Here is a 19,914-nt window from a genome sequence, read left to right as displayed (position 1 = left end):
AGAATAGGTGCTTCAGCATCTGCAGATATAAAAATTCAGACTAATTACCTCAATGCATATTTTCAAGAATTGTATCATGTTTGTCAACTTAAAGGTGATGATATCAAGAAAAGGAACAGATATCGAGTCGAGAAAATTAAGAGTAAGAAACATTTGATTTCATGACCACAATTTTTGTCACATGATTCAAAATGTTAAATCAAGCAAAAACTCCTAGAAATTAAGAAATGTAGAACACATATACATTCATCTTTCAAAAGAAATTAAATATCCCAAAATCTTTAGCCCGATCAGTGACAGAAGTTTTAGATATAGAAATAATCATATTCACACCTGTTACTGTGACAACAAGAAGACAAGTGCCAGTGTTTCCTGCATCATCTGTAGATGAGCAGTTCACAGTGGTGTCCCCTAGCGGGTATGTATCTTGGGATGAATGGGAGCAAGTCACATCTAGATGTAAATCCACATTATCAGTTGCAGTTGATTCCAGCATAACAGTAGATGATGAATGGAGTCCCTCATCCGTAGTAGAAGATATATTTGGGCAGTTAAGAATAGGTGCTTCATCATCTGCAATATAACAGAAATTCACATCAATATACATTTCACGAGAATGGTATCATGTTTGTCAACTTCATGGTTTCAATATCTTTAAAAAGAAGAGATATAGAGTGAAGAAATAAATTGTTAGATGCATTTTATCTTATGACCAGGATTTTCTTCACATGTTTCGAAATGTTAAATCAAGCAAAAAGTCCTCGGAATAATATTTCGTAGAAAACATACCAATTCATGAGGATTCATCATTCAAAAACAAATACATATACCCAAATCCTAAGCCCAATCAGTAAAAGAAATTTTAGATTTAGAATTGATCAAATTCACACCTGTTACTGTGACAACGAGAAGACAAGTGCCAGTGTTTCCTGCACCATCTGTAGACGAGCAGTTCACAGTGGTGTCCCCTATCAGGAATGTATCCTCGGATAAATGGGAGCAAATCACATGTACAGGATTATCCACATTATCAGTTGCAGTTGATTCCAGCATAACAGTAGATGATGAATTGAGTCCCTCATCCGTAGTAGAAGATATATTTGGGCAGTTCAGAACAGGTGCTTCATCATCTGCAATATAACAGAAATTCACATCAATATATTTTACGAGAATGGTATCATGTTTGTCAACTTCATGGTTTCAATATCTTGAAAAAGAAAAGATATCGAGTGAAGAAATTAATTGTTAGATGCATTTCATCTTATGACCAAGATTTTCTTCACATGTTTCGAAATGTTAAATCAAGCAAAAACTCCTCGGAATAATATTTTGTAGAATGCATACAAATTCATGGGGATTCATCATTCAAAAACAAATACATATACCCAAATCCTAAGCCAAATCAGTAAAAGAAATTTTAGATTTAGAATTGATAAAATTCACACCTGTTACTGTGACAACGAGAAGACAAGTGCCAGTGTTTCCTGCATCATCTGTAGATGAGCAGTTCACAGTGGTGTCCCCTATCGGGTATGTATCTTGGGATGAATGGGAGCAATTCACATCGAGATGAAAATCCTTATCATTAGTTGCAGTTGAATTCAGCAGAACAGTAGATGATGAATTGCGTCCCTCATCCGTGGTAGAAAATATATTTGGGCAGTACAGAATAGGTGCTTCAGCATCTGCAGATAAACAAAATTCAGACCAATTACATCAATGCATATTTTCAAGAACTGATCATGTTCGTCAACTGAAAGGTGATGATATCGAGAAAAGGAACAGATATCGAGTAAGGAAAATAATAGTAGGAAACATTTGATTTTATGACCACAATTTTGTTCACATGATTCAAAATGTTAAATCAAGCAAAAACTCCTCGAAGTAAAGAAATGTAGAACACCTATACATTCATGACGATTCATCTTTCAAAAGAACTTAAATATCCCAAAATCTTTGGCCCGATCGGGGACAGAACTTTTAGATCTAGAAAAATCTTATTCGCACCTGTTACTGTGACAACAAGAAGACAAGTGCCAGTGTTTCCTGCATCATCTGTAGATGAGCAGTTCACAGTGGTGTCCCCTATCGGGTATGTATCTTGGGATGAATGGGAGCAATTCACATCGAGATGAAAATCCACATTATCAGTTGCAGTTGAATTCAGCAGAACAGTAGATGATGAATGGAGTCCCTCATCCGTAGGAGAAGATATATTTGGGCAGTTCAAAATAGGTGCTTCGTCATCTGCAATATAACAGAAATTCAGAAAAATTACATCAATAGATATGTTAAGAGAATGTTATTATGTTTGCCTCTTTTGCGGTGATAATATCTAGAAAAAAAAGAGATATAGAGTCGAGAAAATAATTGTTAGATACATTTCATTTGATGACCAAGTAGTCTTTCCATGATTCTAAATGTTACATCAAGCACAGACTCCAGAAAACCATGAATTTTAGAACACATTCTAAATCATTACGATTTATCTTTCAGAAGAATTGAAATATCAAAAAATCAAAAGCTTGTCCGGTGAAAGAACCTTTAGATAAAAGAATAATCAGATTCAAACCTGTTACTGTGACAACGAGAAGACAAGTGCCAGTGTTTCCTGCACCATCTGTAGACGAGCAGTTCACAGTGGTGTCCCCTATCAGGAATGTATCCTCGGATAAATGGGAGCAAATCACATCTAAAGGATTATCCACATTATCAGTTGCAGTTGATTCCAGCATAACAGTAGATGATGAATTGAGTCCCTCATCCGTAGTAGAAGATATATTTGGGCAGTTCAGAACAGGTGCTTCATCATCTGCAATATAAAAGAAATTTACATCAATTTATATTTTACGAGATGGTATCGTGTTTGTCAACTTCATGGTTTTAATATCTTGAAAAAGAAAAGATATCGAGTGAAGAAATTAATTGTTAGATGCATTTTATCTTATGACCAGGATTTTCTTCACATGTTTCGAAATGTTAAATCAAGCAAAAACTTCTCAGAATAATATTTTGTAGAAAACATACAAATTCATGAGGATTCATCATTCAAAAACAAATACATATACCCAAATCCTAAGCCCAATCAGTAAAAGAAATTTAAGATTTCGAATTGATCAAATTCACACCTGTTACTGTGACAACGAGAAGACAAGTGCCAGTGTTTCCTGCTTCATCTGTAGATGAGCAGTTCACAGTGGTGTACCCTATCGGGTATGTATCTTGGGATGAATGGGAGCAATTCACATCGAGATGAAAATCCACATTATCAGTTGCAGTTGAATTCAGCAGAACAGTAGATGATGAATGGAGTCCCTCATCCGTAGGAGAAGATATATTTGGGCAGTTCAAAATAGGTGCTTCGTCATCTGCAATATAACAGAAATTCAGAAAAATTACATCAATAGATATGTTAAGAGAATGCTATTATGTTAGCCTCTTTTGCGGTGATAATATCTAGAAAAAGAAGAGATAGAGTCGAGAAATAATTGTTAGATACATTTCATTTTATGACCAAGTAGTCTTTCCATGATTCTTAATGTTACATCAAGCAAAGACTCTAGAAAACCATGAATTTTCGAACACATTCTAAATCATTACGATTTATCTTACAGAAGAATTGAAATATCCAAAAATCAAAAGCTTGTCCGGTGAAAGGACTTTTAGACAAAGGAATGATCAGATACAAACCTGTTACTGTGACAACGAGAAGACAAGTGCCAGTGTTTCCTGCACCATCTGTAGACGAGCAGTTCACAGTGGTGTCACCTATCAGGAATGTATCCTCGGATAAATGGGAGCAAATCACATCTAGAGGATTATCCACATTATCAGTTGCAGTTGATTCCAGCATAAAAGTAGAGGATGAATTGAGTCCCTCATCCGTAGTAGAAGATATATTTGGGCAGTTCAGAACAGGTGCTTCATCATCTGGAATATAACAGAAATTCACATCAATATATTTTACGAGAATGGTATCATGTTTGTCAACCTCATGGTTTTAATATCTTGAAAAAGAAAAGATATCGAGTGAAGAAATTAATTGTTAGATGCATTTCATCTTATGACCAAGATTTTCTTCACATGTTTCGAAATGTTAAATCAAGCAAAAACTCCTCGGAATAATATTTTGTAGAATGCATACAAATTCATGAGGATTCATCATTCAAAAACAAATACATATACCCAAATCCTAAGCCCAACCAGTAAAAGAAATTTTAGATTTAGAATTGATCAAATTCACACCTGTAACTGTGACAACGAAAAGACAAGTGCCAGTGTTTCCTGCATCATCTGTAGATGAGCAGTTCACAGTGGTGTCCCCTATCGGGTATGTATCTTGGGATGAATGGGAGCAATTCACACCGAGATGAAAATCCTTATCATTAGTTGCAGTTGAATTCAGCAGAACAGTAGATGATGAATTGCGTCCCTCATCCGTGGTAGAAAATATATTGGGGCAGTACAGAATAGGTGCTTCAGCATCTGCAGATAAACAAAATTCAGACCAATTACATCAATGCATATTTTCAAGAACTGATCATGTTCCGCAACTGAAAGGTGATGATATCGAGAAAAGGAACAGATATCGAGTAAGGAAAATAATAGTAGGAAACATTTGATTTCATGACCACAATATTGTTCACATAATTCAAAAAGTTAAATCAAGCAAAAACTCCTCGAAGTTAAGAAATGTACAACACATATACATTCATGACGATTCATCTTTCAAAAGAACTTAAATATCCCAAAATCTTTGGCCCGATCGGGGACAAAACTTTTAGATCTAGAAAAATCTTATTCGCACCTGTTACTGTGACAACAAGAAGACAAGTGCCAGTGTTTCCTGCATCATCTGTAGATGAGCAGTTCACAGTGGTGTCCCCTATCGGGTATGTATCTTGGGATGAATGGGAGCAATTCACATCGAGATGAAAATCCACATTATCAGTTGCAGTATAATTCAGGAGAACAGTAGATGATGAATGGAGTCCCTCATCCGTAGTAGAAAATATATTGCGGCAGTACAGAATAGGTGCTTCAGCATCTGCAGATAAACAAAATTCAGACTAATTACATCAATGCATATTTTCAAGAACCGATCATGTTCGTCAAATTAAAGGTGATGATATCGAGAAAAGGAGCAGATATCGAGTCGAGAAAATAATAGTAGGAAACATTTGATTTCATGACCACAATTATGTTTACATCATTCCAAATGTTAAATCAAGCAAAAACTCCTCAAAGTTAAGAAAAGTAGAACACATACAAATTCATGACGATTCATCTTTCAAAAGAAATTAAATATCCCAAAATCTTTGGCCCGATCGGTGACGGAACTTTTAGATATAGAAATAATCATATTCACACCTGTTACAGTGACAACAAGAAGACAAGTGCCAGTGTTTCCAGCTTCATCTGTAGATGAGCAGTTCACAGTGGTGTCCCCTATCGGGTAAGTATCTTGGGATGAATGGGAGCAATTCACATCGAGATGAAAATCCACATTATCAGTTGCAGTTGAATTCAGCAGAGCAGTAGATGATGAATGGAGTCCCTCATCCGTAGTAGAAGATATATTTGGGCAGTTCAAAATAGGTGCTTCGTCATCTGCAATATTACAACAATCCTGACTAATTACACCAATACATATTTCCAAGAATTGTATCATGTTTTTCAACTAAGAGGCGATGATATCATGAAAAGGAGCAGATATAGAGTTGAGAAAATAATTGTTAGTTACATTTCGTTTCATGACCAGAATTTTTTCATATAATTCAAAATATAAAATCAAGCAAAAACTCCTCAAAATTATGAATTTTAGAGCACATGCAAAGTCATGAGGATTTATTTTTCACAAGAATATAAATATCTCAAAATTCCAAGCTAGATCGGTGACAGAACTTTTAGATATAAAGAATAACCACATTCACACCTGTTACTGTGACAAAGAGAAGACAAGTGCCAGTGTTTCCTGCATCATCTGTAGATGAGCAGTTCACAGTGGTGTCCCCTATCGGGAATATATCTTTGGATGAATGGGAGCAATTCACATCTAGATGAAAATCCACATTATCAGTTGCAGTAGAATCCAGCAGAACAGTAGACGATGAGTCGAGTCCCTCATCCGTAGTAGAAGATATATTTGCGCAGTTCAGAATAGGTGCTTTACCATCTGCATTATAACAGAAATTCACATCAATATATATTTTACAAGAATGGTATCATGTTTGTCAACTTCATGGTTTTAATATTTTGAAAAAGTTAAAGATATCGAGTGAAGAAATTAATTGTTAGATGCATTTTATCTGATGACCAGGATTTTTACATGTTTTGAAATGTTAAATCAAGCAAAAACTCCTCGGAAAAATAAAATGTAGAATACATACAAATTCATGAGGATTCATCATTCAAAAACAAATACATATATCCAAATCCTAAGCCTGGTCAGTGAAAGAACTTTTAGATTTAGAATTAATCATATTCACACCTGTTACTGTGACAACGAAAAGACAAGTGCCAGTGTTTCCTGCATCATCTGTAGATGAGCAGTTCACAGTGGTGTCCCCTATCGGGTATGTATCTTGGGATGAATGGGAGCAATTCACATCGAGATGAAAATCCTTATCATTAGTTGCAGTTGAATTCAGCAGAACAGTAGATGATGAATTGCGTCCCTCATCCGTGGTAGAAGATATATTTGGGCAGTACAGAATAGGTGCTTCAGCATCTGCAGATAAACAAAATTCAGACTAATTACATCAATGCATATTTTCAAGAACCGATCATGTTCGTCAAATTAAAGGTGATGATATCGAGAAAAGGAACAGATATCGAGTTGAGAAAATAATAGTAGGAAACATTTGATTTCAAGACCACAATTTTGTTTACATCATTCCAAATGTTAAATCAAGCAAAAACTCCTCAAAGTTAAGAAATGTAGAACACAAACACATTCATGACGATTCATCTTTCAAAAGAAATTAAATATCCCAAAATTTTTGGCACGATCGGTGGCAAACTTTTAGATTTAGAATTAATCATATTCACACCTATTACAGTGACAACAAGAAGACAAGTGCCAGTGTTTCCAGCTTCATCTGTAGATGAGCAGTTCACAGTGGTGTCCCCTATCGGGTATGTATCTTGGGATGAATGGGAGCAATTCACATCGAGTTGAAAATCCACATTATCAGTTGCAGTTGAATTCAGCAGAACAGTAGATGATGAATGGAGTCCCTCATCCGTAGTAGAAGATATATTTGGGCAGTTCAAAATAGGTGTTTCGTCATCTGCAATATTACAACAATTCTGATTAATTACACCAATACATATTTCCAAGAATTGTATCATGTTTTTCAACTAAGAGGCGATGATATCATGAAAAGGAGCAGATATAGAGTTGAGAAAATAATTGTTAGTTACATTTCGTTTCATGACCAGAATTTCTTTCATTTAATTCAAAATATAAAATCAAGCAAAAACTCCTCAAAATTATGAATTTTAGAACACATGCAAAGTCATGAGGATTTATCTTTCACAAGAATTTAAATATCTCAAAATTCCAAGCTAGATCGGTGACAGAACTTTTAGATATAAAGAATAACCACATTCACACCTGTTACTGTGACAAAGAGAAGACAAGTGCCAGTGTTTCCTGCATCATCTGTAGATGAGCAGTTCACAGTGGTGTCCCCTATCGGGAATATATCTTTGGATGAATGGGAGCAATTCACATCGAGATGAAAATCCACATTATCAGTTGCAGTAGAATCCAGCAGAACAGTAGACGATGAGTCGAGTCCCTCATCCGTAGTAGAAGATATCTTTGCACAGTTCAGAATAGGTGCTTCACCATCTGTATTATAACAGAAATTCACATCAATATATATTTAACAAGAATGGTATCATGTTTGTCAACTTCATGGTTTTAATATCTTGAAAAAGAAAAGATATCGAGTGAAGAAATTAATTGTTAGATGCATTTTATCTTATGACCGCGATTTTTACATGTTTTGAAATGTTAAATCAAGCAAAAACTCCTCGGAAAAACAAAATGTAGAATACATACAAATTCATGAGGATTCATCATTCAAAAACAAATACATATATCCAAATCCTAAGCCTGGTCAGTGAAAGAACTTTTAGATTTAGAATTAATCATATTCACACCTGTTACTGTGACAACGAAAAGACAAGTGCCAGTGTTTCCTGCATCATCTGTAGATGAGCAGTTCACAGTGGTGTCCCCTATAGGGTATGTATCTTGGGATGAATAGGAGCAATTCACATCGAGATGAAAATCCTTATCATTAGTTGCAGTTGAATTCAGCAGAACAGTAGATGATGAATTGCGTCCCTCATCCGTGGTAGAAGATATATTTGGGCAGTACAGAATAGGTGCTTCAGCATCTGCAGATAAACAAAATTCAGACTAATTACATCAATGCATATTTTCAAGGACCGATCATGTTCGTCAACTTAAAGGTGATGATATCAGGAAAAGGAACAGATATCAAGTCGAGAAAATAATAATAGGAAACATTTGATTTCATGACCACAATTTTGTTTACATCATTCCAAATGTTAAATCAAGCAAAAACTCCTCAAAGTTAAGAAATGTAGAACACATACACATTCATGACGATTCATCTTTCAAAAGAAATTAAATGTCCTAAAATCTTTGGCACGATCGGTGGCAAACTTTTAGATTTAGAATTAATCATATTCACACCTATTACAGTGACAACAAGAAGACAAGTGCCAGTGTTTCCAGCTTCATCTGTAGATGAGCAGTTCACAGTGGTGTCCCCTATCGGGTATGTATCTTGGGATGAATGGGAGCAATTCACATCGAGTTGAAAATCCACATTATCAGTTGCAGTTGAATTCAGCAGAACAGTAGATGATGAATGGAGTCCCTCATCCGTAGTAGAAGATATATTTGGGCAGTTCAAAATAGGTGCTTCGTCATCTGCAATATTACAACAATTCTGATTAATTACACCAATACATATTTCCAAGAATTGTATCATGTTTTTCAACTAAGATGCGATTATATCAAGAAAAGGAGCAGATATAGAGTTGAGAAAATAATTGTTAGTTACATTTCGTTTCATGACCAGAATTTCTTTCATTTAATTCAAAATATAAAATCAAGCAAAAACTCCTCAAAATTATGAATTTTAGAACACATGCAAAGTCATGAGGATTTATCTTTCACAAGGATTTAAATATCTCAAAATTCCAAGCTAGATCGGTGACAGAACTTTTAGATATAAAGAATAACCACATTCACACCTGTTACTGTGACAAAGAGAAGACAAGTGCCAGTGTTTCCTGCATCATCTGTAGATGAGCAGTTCACAGTGGTGTCCCCTATCGGGAATATATCTTTGGATGAATGGGAGCAATTCACATCTAGATGAAAATCCACATTATCAGTTGCAGTAGAATCCAGCAGAACAGTAGACGATGAGTCGAGTCCCTCATCCGTAGTAGAAGATATATTTGCACAGTTCAGAATAGGTGCTTCACCATCTGCATTATAACAGAAATTCACATCAATATATATTTAACAAGAATGGTATCATGTTTGTCAACTTCATGGTTTTAATATCTTGAAAAAGAAAAGATATCGAGTGAAGAAATTAATTGTTAGATGCATTTTATCTTATGACCACGATTTTTACATGTTTTGAAATGTTAAATCAAGCAAAAACTCCTCGGAAAAATAAAATCTAGAATACATACAAATTCATGAGGATTCATCATTCAAAAACAAATACATATATCCAAATCCTAAGCCTGGTCAGTGAAAGAACTTTTAGATTTAGAATTAATCATATTCACACCTGTTACTGTGACAACGAAAAGACAAGTGCCAGTGTTTCCTGCATCATCTGTAGATGAGCAGTTCACAGTGGTGTCCCCTATAGGGTATGTATCTTGGGATGAATGGGAGCAATTCACATCGAGATGAAAATCCTTATCATTAGTTGCAGTTGAATTCAGCAGAACAGTAGATGATGAATTGCGTCCCTCATCCGTGGTAGAAGATATATTTGGGCAGTACAGAATAGGTGCTTCAGCATCTGCAGATAAACAAAATTCAGACTAATTACATCAATGCATATTTTCAAGGACCGATCATGTTCGTCAACTTAAAGGTGATGATATCAGGAAAAGGAACAGATATCAAGTGGAGAAAATAATAGTAGGAAACATTTGATTTCATGACCACAATTTAGCTTACACGTGATTCAAAATGTTAAATCAAGCAAAATTCCTCAAAGTTAAGAAATGTAGAACACATATACATTCATGACGATTCACCTTTCAAAAGAAATTAAATATCCCAAAATCTTTGGCCCGATCGGTGACAGAACTTTTAGATATATAAATAATCATATTCACACCTGTTACTGTGACAAAGAGAAGACAAGTGCCTGTGTTTCCTGCATCATCTGTAGATGAGCAGTTCACAGTGGTGTCCCCAATCGGGTATGTATCTTGGGATGAATGGGAGCAATTCACATCGAGATGAAAATCCACATTATCAGTTGCAGTTGAATTCAGCAGAACAGTAGATGATGAATGGAGTCCCTCATCCGTAGTAGAAGATATATTTTGGCAGTTCAAAATAGGTGCTTCGTCATCTGCAATATTACAACAATCCTGACTAATTACACCAATACATATTTCCAAGAATTGTATCATGTTTTTTCAACTAAGAGGCGATGATATCATTAAAAGGAGCAGATATAAATTTGAGAAAATAATTGTTAGTTACATTTCGTTTCATGACCAGGATTTCTTTCATATAATTCAAAATATAAAATCAAGCAAAAACTCCTCAAAATTATGAATTTTAGAACACATGCATCATGAGGATTTATCTTTCACAAGAATTTAAATATCTCAAAATCCCAAGCTAGATCGGTGACAGAACTTTTAGATATAAAGAATAACCACATTCACACCTGTTACTGTGACAAAGAGAAGACAAGTGCCAGTGTTTCCTGCATCATCTGTAGATGAGCAGTTCACAGTGGTGTCCCCTATCGGGAATATATCTTCGGATGAATGGGAGCAATTCACATCTAGATGAAAATCCACATTATCAGTTGCAGTAGAATCTAGCAGAAAAGTTGACGATGAGTTGAGTCCCTCATCCGTAGAAGAAGATATATTTGCGCAGTTCAGAATAGGTGCTTCATCATCTGCAATATAACAGAAATTCATATCAATATATATTTTACAAGAATGGTATCATTTTTGTCAACTTCATGGTTTAAATATCTTGAAAAAGAAAAGATATTGAGTGAAGAAATTAATTGTAAGAGGCACTGATAATTGATATTATTAGTGTGTTTGTCAATCCAGTGTACGTTTGTTGTACGCGTTACGTACATACAAGCAGTCTAGTCATTACGTCACGATCACATCACCATGGTACCAGCAGGCGCACACCTAGCTGTGCGCGTTAATTTATTTATCCAGTGCGCGCACACATGCGCATTGGGTCTATCGTCAGAATTTAAAGGCTATTTTTCCAAACATAATGAGCCCTGTGAACTGTAACCTCTGACCCTAAAATCTAATCATTTCAATGGTTTGGCAAGATACATACACTGTACATGACACATGTTTGGAGGGAATCCATCAAATGGTTCTTGAGAATAGGCAATCTAGTGAACAGAAAGTATAGACGGATATACGGACGGATAGACGGATGGACAAAACAAACGTACAATCTGAAAATAAAATTCTTCCAGCTACTTCGTTGCAGAGGCATAAACATGCAGCATATCTGAAATCTGACTCAAGCTCTCACTAGAGAATACAAAACTGTTTAACGTGGGGATAAAGCATTAGACGAAAACTTACCAGATACAAATATAAAGAAGGTGCATGTTTCTGTATTTCCTGCATCATCGGTTGCGGTGTAGGTTACTGTGTTGTTTCCAATTGTAAAGTTTTCCCCAGAATTGTGAGTGGATGTCAATGTATGAATACCAGAGTTATCTGTTGCTGTAGGTTGCGTCCAGTTTACCACAGCTGTAGGATAACCAATGTCTGTTGTGACATCCTGGTCACCAGGGCATAGATCGAAGACTGGTTTCTCATTGTCTGTGGGAAAGATTATATGAGAAATAAACTAGATGGCTCTTCAACTGCACACAGCCGCAAATGGTGCATCAGCCATAGAGCGATTGTACAAACCAAATCAGAAGACATTTTAAAAACTCAAGTTTGAAAGTTATTCATCCTTAGGGTCCAAGGATAATGTGTTCAAAGTCTATATTTGCATACATAATAAGCCCCATGACCTTTGACATTTTGCCTCATGGCCCAAAATGTATTCACTTCATTAGCTCTGCAAGATTTTATAAATGACCCGAAATTGGCTGGAATCCATCAATTGTTTCTTGAGAATATCTGATTATGAGAATATGACATACAGATGTATGAACGGACGGACAACCCACATCAAAATGTAGCATTTCTGAAATCTGGTTCCAGCTCTCACTAAATGATAGAAAACTGTTTTACAGGGGATTAGGCATTAGCAAACACTTACCAGATACAATTAAAAAGAAGGTGCAGGTTTCTGTATTTCCTGCATCATCGGTTGCATTGAAGGTGACTGTGTTGTTTCCAATTGTAAAGTTTTCCCCAGAATTGTGAGTGGATGTCAATGTATGAATACCAGAATTATCTGTTGCTGTAGGTTGCGTCCAGTTTACCACAGCTGTAGGATAACCAACGTCTGTGGTGACATCCTGGTCACCAGGGCATAGATCGAAGACTGGTTTCTCATTGTCTGTGGGAAAGATATATGAGATATAAACTAGATGGCTCTTCAACTGCACACATCTGTAAATGGTGCATCTGCCAATTGAGCGATTGTACAAACCAAATCAGAAGACATTTAAAAAACTCAACTTTGAAAGTTATTTATCCATTGGTTCCAAGGATGTGTTCAAGGACTGTATTTGCATACATAAAGAGCCCCATGACCTTGGAAATTTTGCCTCATGACCCAAAGATGTATTCACTTAATTGGCTCTGTAAGATTCATAAATGACCCAAGTTTGGCTGGAATCCATCAATTGTTTCTTGAGAATTTCTGACCATGAGAACAGGACATACAGATGGACAAACGGACGGACAAACGGACAGACACAGCATCAAAATGAAGCATTTTCTGAAATCTGGTTCCAGCTTTTACTAAAGGATAGAAAACTTTTTAACAGGGGATAGAGCATTAGCAAGCACTTACCAGATACAATTACAAAGAAGGTGCATGTTTCTGTATTTCCTGCATCATCGGTTGCGTTGTAGGTGACTGTGTTGTTTCCAATTGTAAATTTTTGTCCAGAATTGTGAGTGGACGTCAGTGTCTGAATACCAACGTTATCTGTTGCTGTAGGTGACGTCCAGTTTACCACAGCTGTGGGATAACCAATGTCTGTGGTGACATCCTGGTCAATAGGGCATAGATCGAAGACTGGTTTCTCATTGTCTGTGGGAAAGATTATATGAGATCTCAACTAGATGGCTCTTCAACTGCACACATCTGTAAATGGTGCATCTGCCAATTGAGCGATTGTACAAACCAAATCAGAAGACATTTTAAAAACTCAAGTTTGAAAGTAATCCATCCGTAGGTTCTAAGGATAATCTGTTCGAAGGCTTTAATTGCATACATAATGAGAGCCATGACCTTTGACATTTGGCCTCATGACCCCAAAATGTATTAACTTCATTAGCTCTGCAAGATTCATAAATGACCCAAGTTTGGCTGGAATCCATCAAATGTTTCTTGAGAATATTGAAAAGGAGAACAGGACATACAGATGGACAAACGGACGGACAAACGGATGGACAACCTGCATCAAAATGTAGCATTTCTGAAATCTGGTTCCAGCTCTCACTAGAGAATAGAAAACTGTTTTTCAGGGTATAAAGCATAAGCAAGCACTTACCAGATACTATTACAAAGAAGGTGCATGTTTCTGTATTTCCTGCATCATCGGTTGCGTTGTAGGTGACTGTGCTGTTTCCAATTGTAAAGTTTTCTCCAGAATTGTGAGTGGACGTCAGTGTCTGAATACCAACGTTATCTGTTGCTGTAGGTGACGTCCAGTTTACCACAGCTGTAGGATAACCAATGTCTGTGGTGACATCCTGGTCACTAGGGCATAGATCGAAGACTGGTTTCTCATTGTCTGTAGGAAAGATTATATGAGATCTCAACTATATGGCTCTTCAACTGCACACACCCGGAAATGGTGCATCAGCCATAGAGCGATTGTACAAACCAAATCATAATCAATTTTAAAAACTCAAGTTTGAAAGTAATCCATCCATAGGTTCTAAGGATAATGTGTTCAAAGGCTATATTTGCATATATAATGAGCCCTATGACCTTTGACATTTGGCCTGATGACCCCAAAATGTATTCACTTCATTAGCTCTGCATGATTCATGAATGACCCAAGTTTGGCTGGAATCCATCAAATGTTTCTTATGAATATTTGTTAATGAGAACAAGACATACAGATGGACGAACGGACGGACAAACGGACGGACGACCCGCATCAAAATGTAGCATTTCTGAAATCTGGTTCCAGCTCTCACTAAAGGATAGAAAACTGTTTAACAGGGGATAGAGCATTAGCAAGCACTTACCAAATACAATTACAAAGAAGGTGCATGTTTCTGTATTTCCTGCATCATCGGTTGCGTTGTAGGTGACTGTGTTGTTTCCAATTGTAAAGTTTTCTCCAGAATTGTCAGTGGACGTCAATGTATGAATACCAGAGTTATCTGTTGCTGTAGGTTGCGTCCAGTTTACCACAGCTGTAGGATAACCAATGTCTGTAATGACATCCTGGTCACCAGGGCATAGATCGAAGACTGGTTTCTCATTGTCTGTGGGAAAGATTATATGATATATAAACTAGATGGCTTTTCAACGGCACACAGCCGCAAATGGTTCATCTGCCATAGAGCAATTGTACAAACCAAATCAGACTTAATTTTAAAAACTCAACTTTGAAATTTATTCATACGTAGGCTCTAAGGATAATGTGTTCAAAGGCTATATTTGTATACAAAATGAGCCCCAAGACCTGTGACATTTGGCATCACGACCCCAAAATGTATTCACTTCATTGGCTCTGCAAGATTCATAAATGACCCAAGTTTGGCTGAAATCCATCAATCGTTTCTTGAGAATATCTGATCATGAGAACAGGACATACAGATGGACGAACGGACGGACAAACGGACGGACACAGCATCAAAATGAAGCATTTTCTGAAATCTGGTTCCAGCTTTCACTAAAGGATAGAAAACTGTTTCACAGGGGATAAAGCATTAGCAAGAACTTACCGGATACAATTACAAAGAAGGTGCATGTTTCTGTATTTCCTGCATCATCGGTTGCGTTGTAGATGACTGTATTGTTTCCAACTGTAAAGTTTTCCCCAGAATTGTAAGTGGATGTCAGTGTAGGAATACCAGAGTTATCTGTTGCTGTAGGTAGAGTCCAGTTTACCACAGCTGTAGGATAACCAATGTCTGTGGTGACATCCTGGTCACTAGGGCATAGATCGAAGACTGGTTTCTCATTGTCTGTGGGAAAGATTATATGAGATATAAACAAAATAGCTCTACAGCTGCACACAGCAGCAATTGGTGCATCAGCCATAGAGCGATTGTACAAACCAAATCAGAAGTCATTTTAAAAACTCAAGTTTGAAAGTTAATCATCCGTAAGTTCTAAGGATAATCTGTTCGAAGGCTATAATTGCATACATAATGTGCCCCATGACCTCTGACATTTGGCCTCATGACCCCAAAATGTATTAACTTCATTAGCTCTGCAAGATTTATGAATGACCCAAGTTTGGCTGGAATCCATCAATTGTTTCCTGAGAATATCTGATCATTAGAATAGGACATACAGATGGACCAAAGGACGGACAAACGGATGGACAACCTGCATCAAAATGTAGCATTTCTGCAATCTAGGTCCAGCTCTCACTAGAGGATAGAAAACTGTTTAACAGGGTATAAAGCATAAGCAAGCACTTACCAGATACAATTATAAAGAAGGTGCATGTTTCTGTATTTCCTGCATCATCGGTTGCGTTGTAGGTGACTGTGTTGTTTCCAATCGTAAAGTTTTCTCCAGAATTGTGAGTGGACGTCAGTGTCTCAATACCAACGTTATCTGATGCTGTAGGTGACGTCCAGTTTACCACAGCTGTGGGATAACCAATGTCTGTATTGACATCCTGGTCACCAGGGCATAGATCGAAGACTGGTTTCTCATTGTCTGTGGAAAAGATTATATGAGATATTAACAAAATAGCTCTTCAGCTGCACACAGCAGCATATGGTGCATCTGCCATAGAGCGATTGTACAAACTAAATCAGAAGCCATTTTAAAAACACAAGTTTGAAAGTTAATCATCTGTAGGTCCTAAGGATAATCTGTTTGAAGGCTTTAATTGCATACATAATGAGCCCCATGACCTTTGACATTTGGCCTCATGACCCCAAAATGTATTAACTTCATTAGCTCTGCAAGATTCATAAATGACCCAAGTTTGGCTGGAATCCATCAAATGTTTCTTGAGAATATCTGCTAAGGAGAACAGGACATACAGATGGACGAACGGACGGACAAACGGATGGCAACCTGCATCTAAATGTAGCATTTCTGAAATCTGGTTCCAGCTCTCACTAGACAATAGAAAACTGTTTTTTAGGGTATAAAGCATAAGCAAGCACTTACCAGATACTATTACAAAGAAGGTGCATGTTTCTGTATTTCCTGCATCATCGGTTGCATTGTAGGTGACTGTGCTGTTTCCAATTGTAAAGTTTTCTCCAGAATTGTGAGTGGACGTCAGTGTCTGAATACCAACGTTATCTGTTGCTGTAGGTGACGTCCAGTTTACCACAGCTGTAGGATAACCAATGTCTGTGGTGACATCCTGGTCACTAGGGCATAGATCGAAGACTGGTTTCTCATTGTCTGTAGGAAAGATTATATGAGATCTCAACTATATGGCTCTTCAACTGCACACACCCGGAAATGGTGCATCAGCCATAGAGCGATTGTACAAACCAAATCATAAGCAATTTTAAAAACTCAAGTTTGAAAGTAATCCATCCATAGGTTCTAAGGATAATGTGTTCAAAGGCTATATTTGCGTACATAATGAGCCCTATGACCTTTGACATTTGGCCTGATGACCCCAAAATGTATTCACTTCATTAGCTCTGCATGATTCATAAATGACCCAAGTTTGGCTGGAATCCATCAAATGTTTCTTGAGAATATTTGTTAATGAGAACAAGACATACAGATGGACGAACGGACGGACAAACGGACGGACGACCCGCATCAAAATGTAGCATTTCTGAAATCTGGTTCCAGCTCTCACTAAAGGATAGAAAACTGTTTAACAGGGGATAAAGCATTAGCAAGCACTTACCAGATACAATTACAAAGAAGGTGCATGTTTCTGTATTTCCTGCATCATCGGTTGCGTTGTAGGTGACTGTGTTGTTTCCAATTGTAAAGTTTTCTCCAGAATTGTCAGTGGACGTCAATGTATGAATACCAGAGTTATCTGTTGCTGTAGGTTGCGTCCAGTTTACCACAGCTGTAGGATAACCAATGTCTGTAATGACATCCTGGTCACCAGGGCATAGATCGAAGACTGGTTTCTCATTGTCTGTGGGAAAGATTATATGATATATAAACTAGATGGCTTTTCAACGGCACACAGCCGCAAATGGTTCATCTGCCATGGAGCAATTGTACAAACCAAATCAGACTTAATTTTAAAAACTCAACTTTGAAATTTATTCATACGTAGGCTCTAAGGATAATGTGTTCAAAGGCTATATTTGTATACAAAATGAGCCCCAAGACCTGTGACATTTGGCATCACGACCCCAAAATGTATTCACTTCATTGGCTCTGCAAGATTCATAAATGACCCAAGTTTGGCTGAAATCCATCAATCGTTTCTTGACAATATCTGATCATGAGAACAGGACATACAGATGGACAAACGGACGGACAAACGGACGGACACAGCATCAAAATGAAGCATTTTCTGAAATCTGGTTCCAGCTTTCACTAAAGGATAGAAAACTGTTTCACAGGGGATAAAGCATTAGCAAGAACTTACCGGATACAATTACAAAGAAGGTGCATGTTTCTGTATTTCCTGCATCATCGGTTGCGTTGTAGATGACTGTATTGTTTCCAACTGTAAAGTTTTCCCCAGAATTGTAAGTGGATGTCAGTGTAGGAATACCAGAGTTATCTGTTGCTGTAGGTAGAGTCCAGTTTACCACAGCTGTAGGATAACCAATGTCTGTGGTGACATCCTGGTCACTAGGGCATAGATCGAAGACTGGTTTCTCATTGTCTGTGGGAAAGATTATATGAGATATAAACAAAATAGCTCTACAGCTGCACACAGCAGCAATTGGTGCATCAGCCATAGAGCGATTGTACAAACCAAATCAGAAGTCATTTTAAAAACTCAAGTTTGAAAGTTAATCATCCGTAAGTTCTAAGGATAATCTGTTCGAAGGCTATAATTGCATACATAATGTGCCCCATGACCTCTGACATTTGGCCTCATGACCCCAAAATGTATTAACTTCATTAGCTCTGCAAGATTTATGAATGACCCAAGTTTGGCTGGAATCCATCAATTGTTTCCTGAGAATATCTGATCATTAGAATAGGACATACAGATGGACCAAAGGACGGACAAACGGATGGACAACCTGCATCAAAATGTAGCATTTCTGCAATCTAGGTCCAGCTCTCACTAGAGGATAGAAAACTGTTTAACAGGGTATAAAGCATAAGCAAGCACTTACCAGATACAATTATAAAGAAGGTGCATGTTTCTGTATTTCCTGCATCATCGGTTGCGTTGTAGGTGACTGTGTTGTTTCCAATCGTAAAGTTTTCTCCAGAATTGTGAGTGGACGTCAGTGTCTCAATACCAACGTTATCTGATGCTGTAGGTGACGTCCAGTTTACCACAGCTGTGGGATAACCAATGTCTGTATTGACATCCTGGTCACCAGGGCATAGATCGAAGACTGGTTTCTCGTTGTCTGTGGAAAAGATTATATGAGATATTAACAAAATAGCTCTTCAGCTGCACACAGCAGCATATGGTGCATCTGCCATAGAGCGATTGTACAAACTAAATCAGAAGCCATTTTAAAAACACAAGTTTGAAAGTTAATCATCTGTAGGTCCTAAGGATAATCTGTTTGAAGGCTTTAATTGCATACATAATGAGCCCCATGACCTTTGACATTTGGCCTCATGACCCCAAAATGTATTAACTTCATTAGCTCTGCAAGATTCATAAATGACCCAAGTTTGGCTGGAATCCATCAAATGTTTCTTGAGAATATCTGCTAAGGAGAACAGGACATACAGATGGACGAACGGACGGACAAACGGATGGCAACCTGCATCTAAATGTAGCATTTCTGAAATCTGGTTCCAGCTCTCACTAGACAATAGAAAACTGTTTTTTAGGGTATAAAGCATAAGCAAGCACTTACCAGATACTATTACAAAGAAGGTGCATGTTTCTGTATTTCCTGCATCATCGGTTGCATTGTAGGTGACTGTGCTGTTTCCAATTGTAAAGTTTTCTCCAGAATTGTGAGTGGACGTCAGTGTCTGAATACCAACGTTATCTGTTGCTGTAGGTGACGTCCAGTTTACCACAGCTGTAGGATAACCAATGTCTGTGGTGACATCCTGGTCACTAGGGCATAGATCGAAGACTGGTTTCTCATTGTCTGTAGGAAAGATTATATGAGATCTCAACTATATGG

At 37.2% G+C, this 19,914-nt stretch overlaps 1 protein-coding gene and 2 long non-coding RNA genes across 4 annotated transcripts in view; all 3 read right to left on the bottom strand.

Annotated features, from left to right (window-relative positions):
• LOC763311 overlaps positions 1 to 19,914 on the bottom strand; it is a 90,183-nt gene that overhangs the window by 47,329 nt on the left and 22,940 nt on the right. Inside the window, exons 19-26 of the mRNA XM_030988885.1 lie at positions 19,636 to 19,878; positions 18,225 to 18,467; positions 17,520 to 17,762; positions 16,814 to 17,056; positions 16,109 to 16,351; positions 15,403 to 15,645; positions 14,698 to 14,940; positions 13,992 to 14,234 (exon numbers count right to left, since the gene is read on the bottom strand). Of these exons, the coding sequence (XP_030844745.1) occupies positions 13,992 to 14,234; positions 14,698 to 14,940; positions 15,403 to 15,645; positions 16,109 to 16,351; positions 16,814 to 17,056; positions 17,520 to 17,762; positions 18,225 to 18,467; positions 19,636 to 19,878 (1,944 nt within the window). The remainder of the gene's footprint in view (positions 1 to 13,991; positions 14,235 to 14,697; positions 14,941 to 15,402; positions 15,646 to 16,108; positions 16,352 to 16,813; positions 17,057 to 17,519; positions 17,763 to 18,224; positions 18,468 to 19,635; positions 19,879 to 19,914) is intronic.
• On the bottom strand, positions 911 to 3,144 carry LOC115925537. The gene is made up of 3 exons (XR_004064773.1): positions 3,129 to 3,144; positions 2,573 to 2,812; positions 911 to 1,130 (listed from the first exon to the last, which is right to left on the bottom strand). It is a non-coding gene; the product is annotated as an uncharacterized LOC115925537 (long non-coding RNA).
• Positions 5,496 to 9,345, bottom strand: LOC115925538. Of its 2 annotated transcripts, none has more exons than XR_004064774.1 (3): positions 9,301 to 9,345; positions 8,173 to 8,412; positions 5,496 to 5,610 (listed from the first exon to the last, which is right to left on the bottom strand). It is a non-coding gene; the product is annotated as an uncharacterized LOC115925538 (long non-coding RNA). The 2 variants fall into 2 exon arrangements; XR_004064775.1 differs by lacking the exon at positions 9,301 to 9,345 and adding an exon at positions 8,735 to 8,808.

Source organism: Strongylocentrotus purpuratus, unplaced genomic scaffold (assembly GCF_000002235.5).
Source record: "Strongylocentrotus purpuratus isolate Spur 01 unplaced genomic scaffold, Spur_5.0 spur5_scaffold_18, whole genome shotgun sequence".
NCBI lineage: Eukaryota > Metazoa > Echinodermata > Echinoidea > Camarodonta > Strongylocentrotidae > Strongylocentrotus > Strongylocentrotus purpuratus.
Note: the sequence above shows the minus strand (reverse complement) of the source record. Positions and strands in the feature narration are given on the sequence as shown.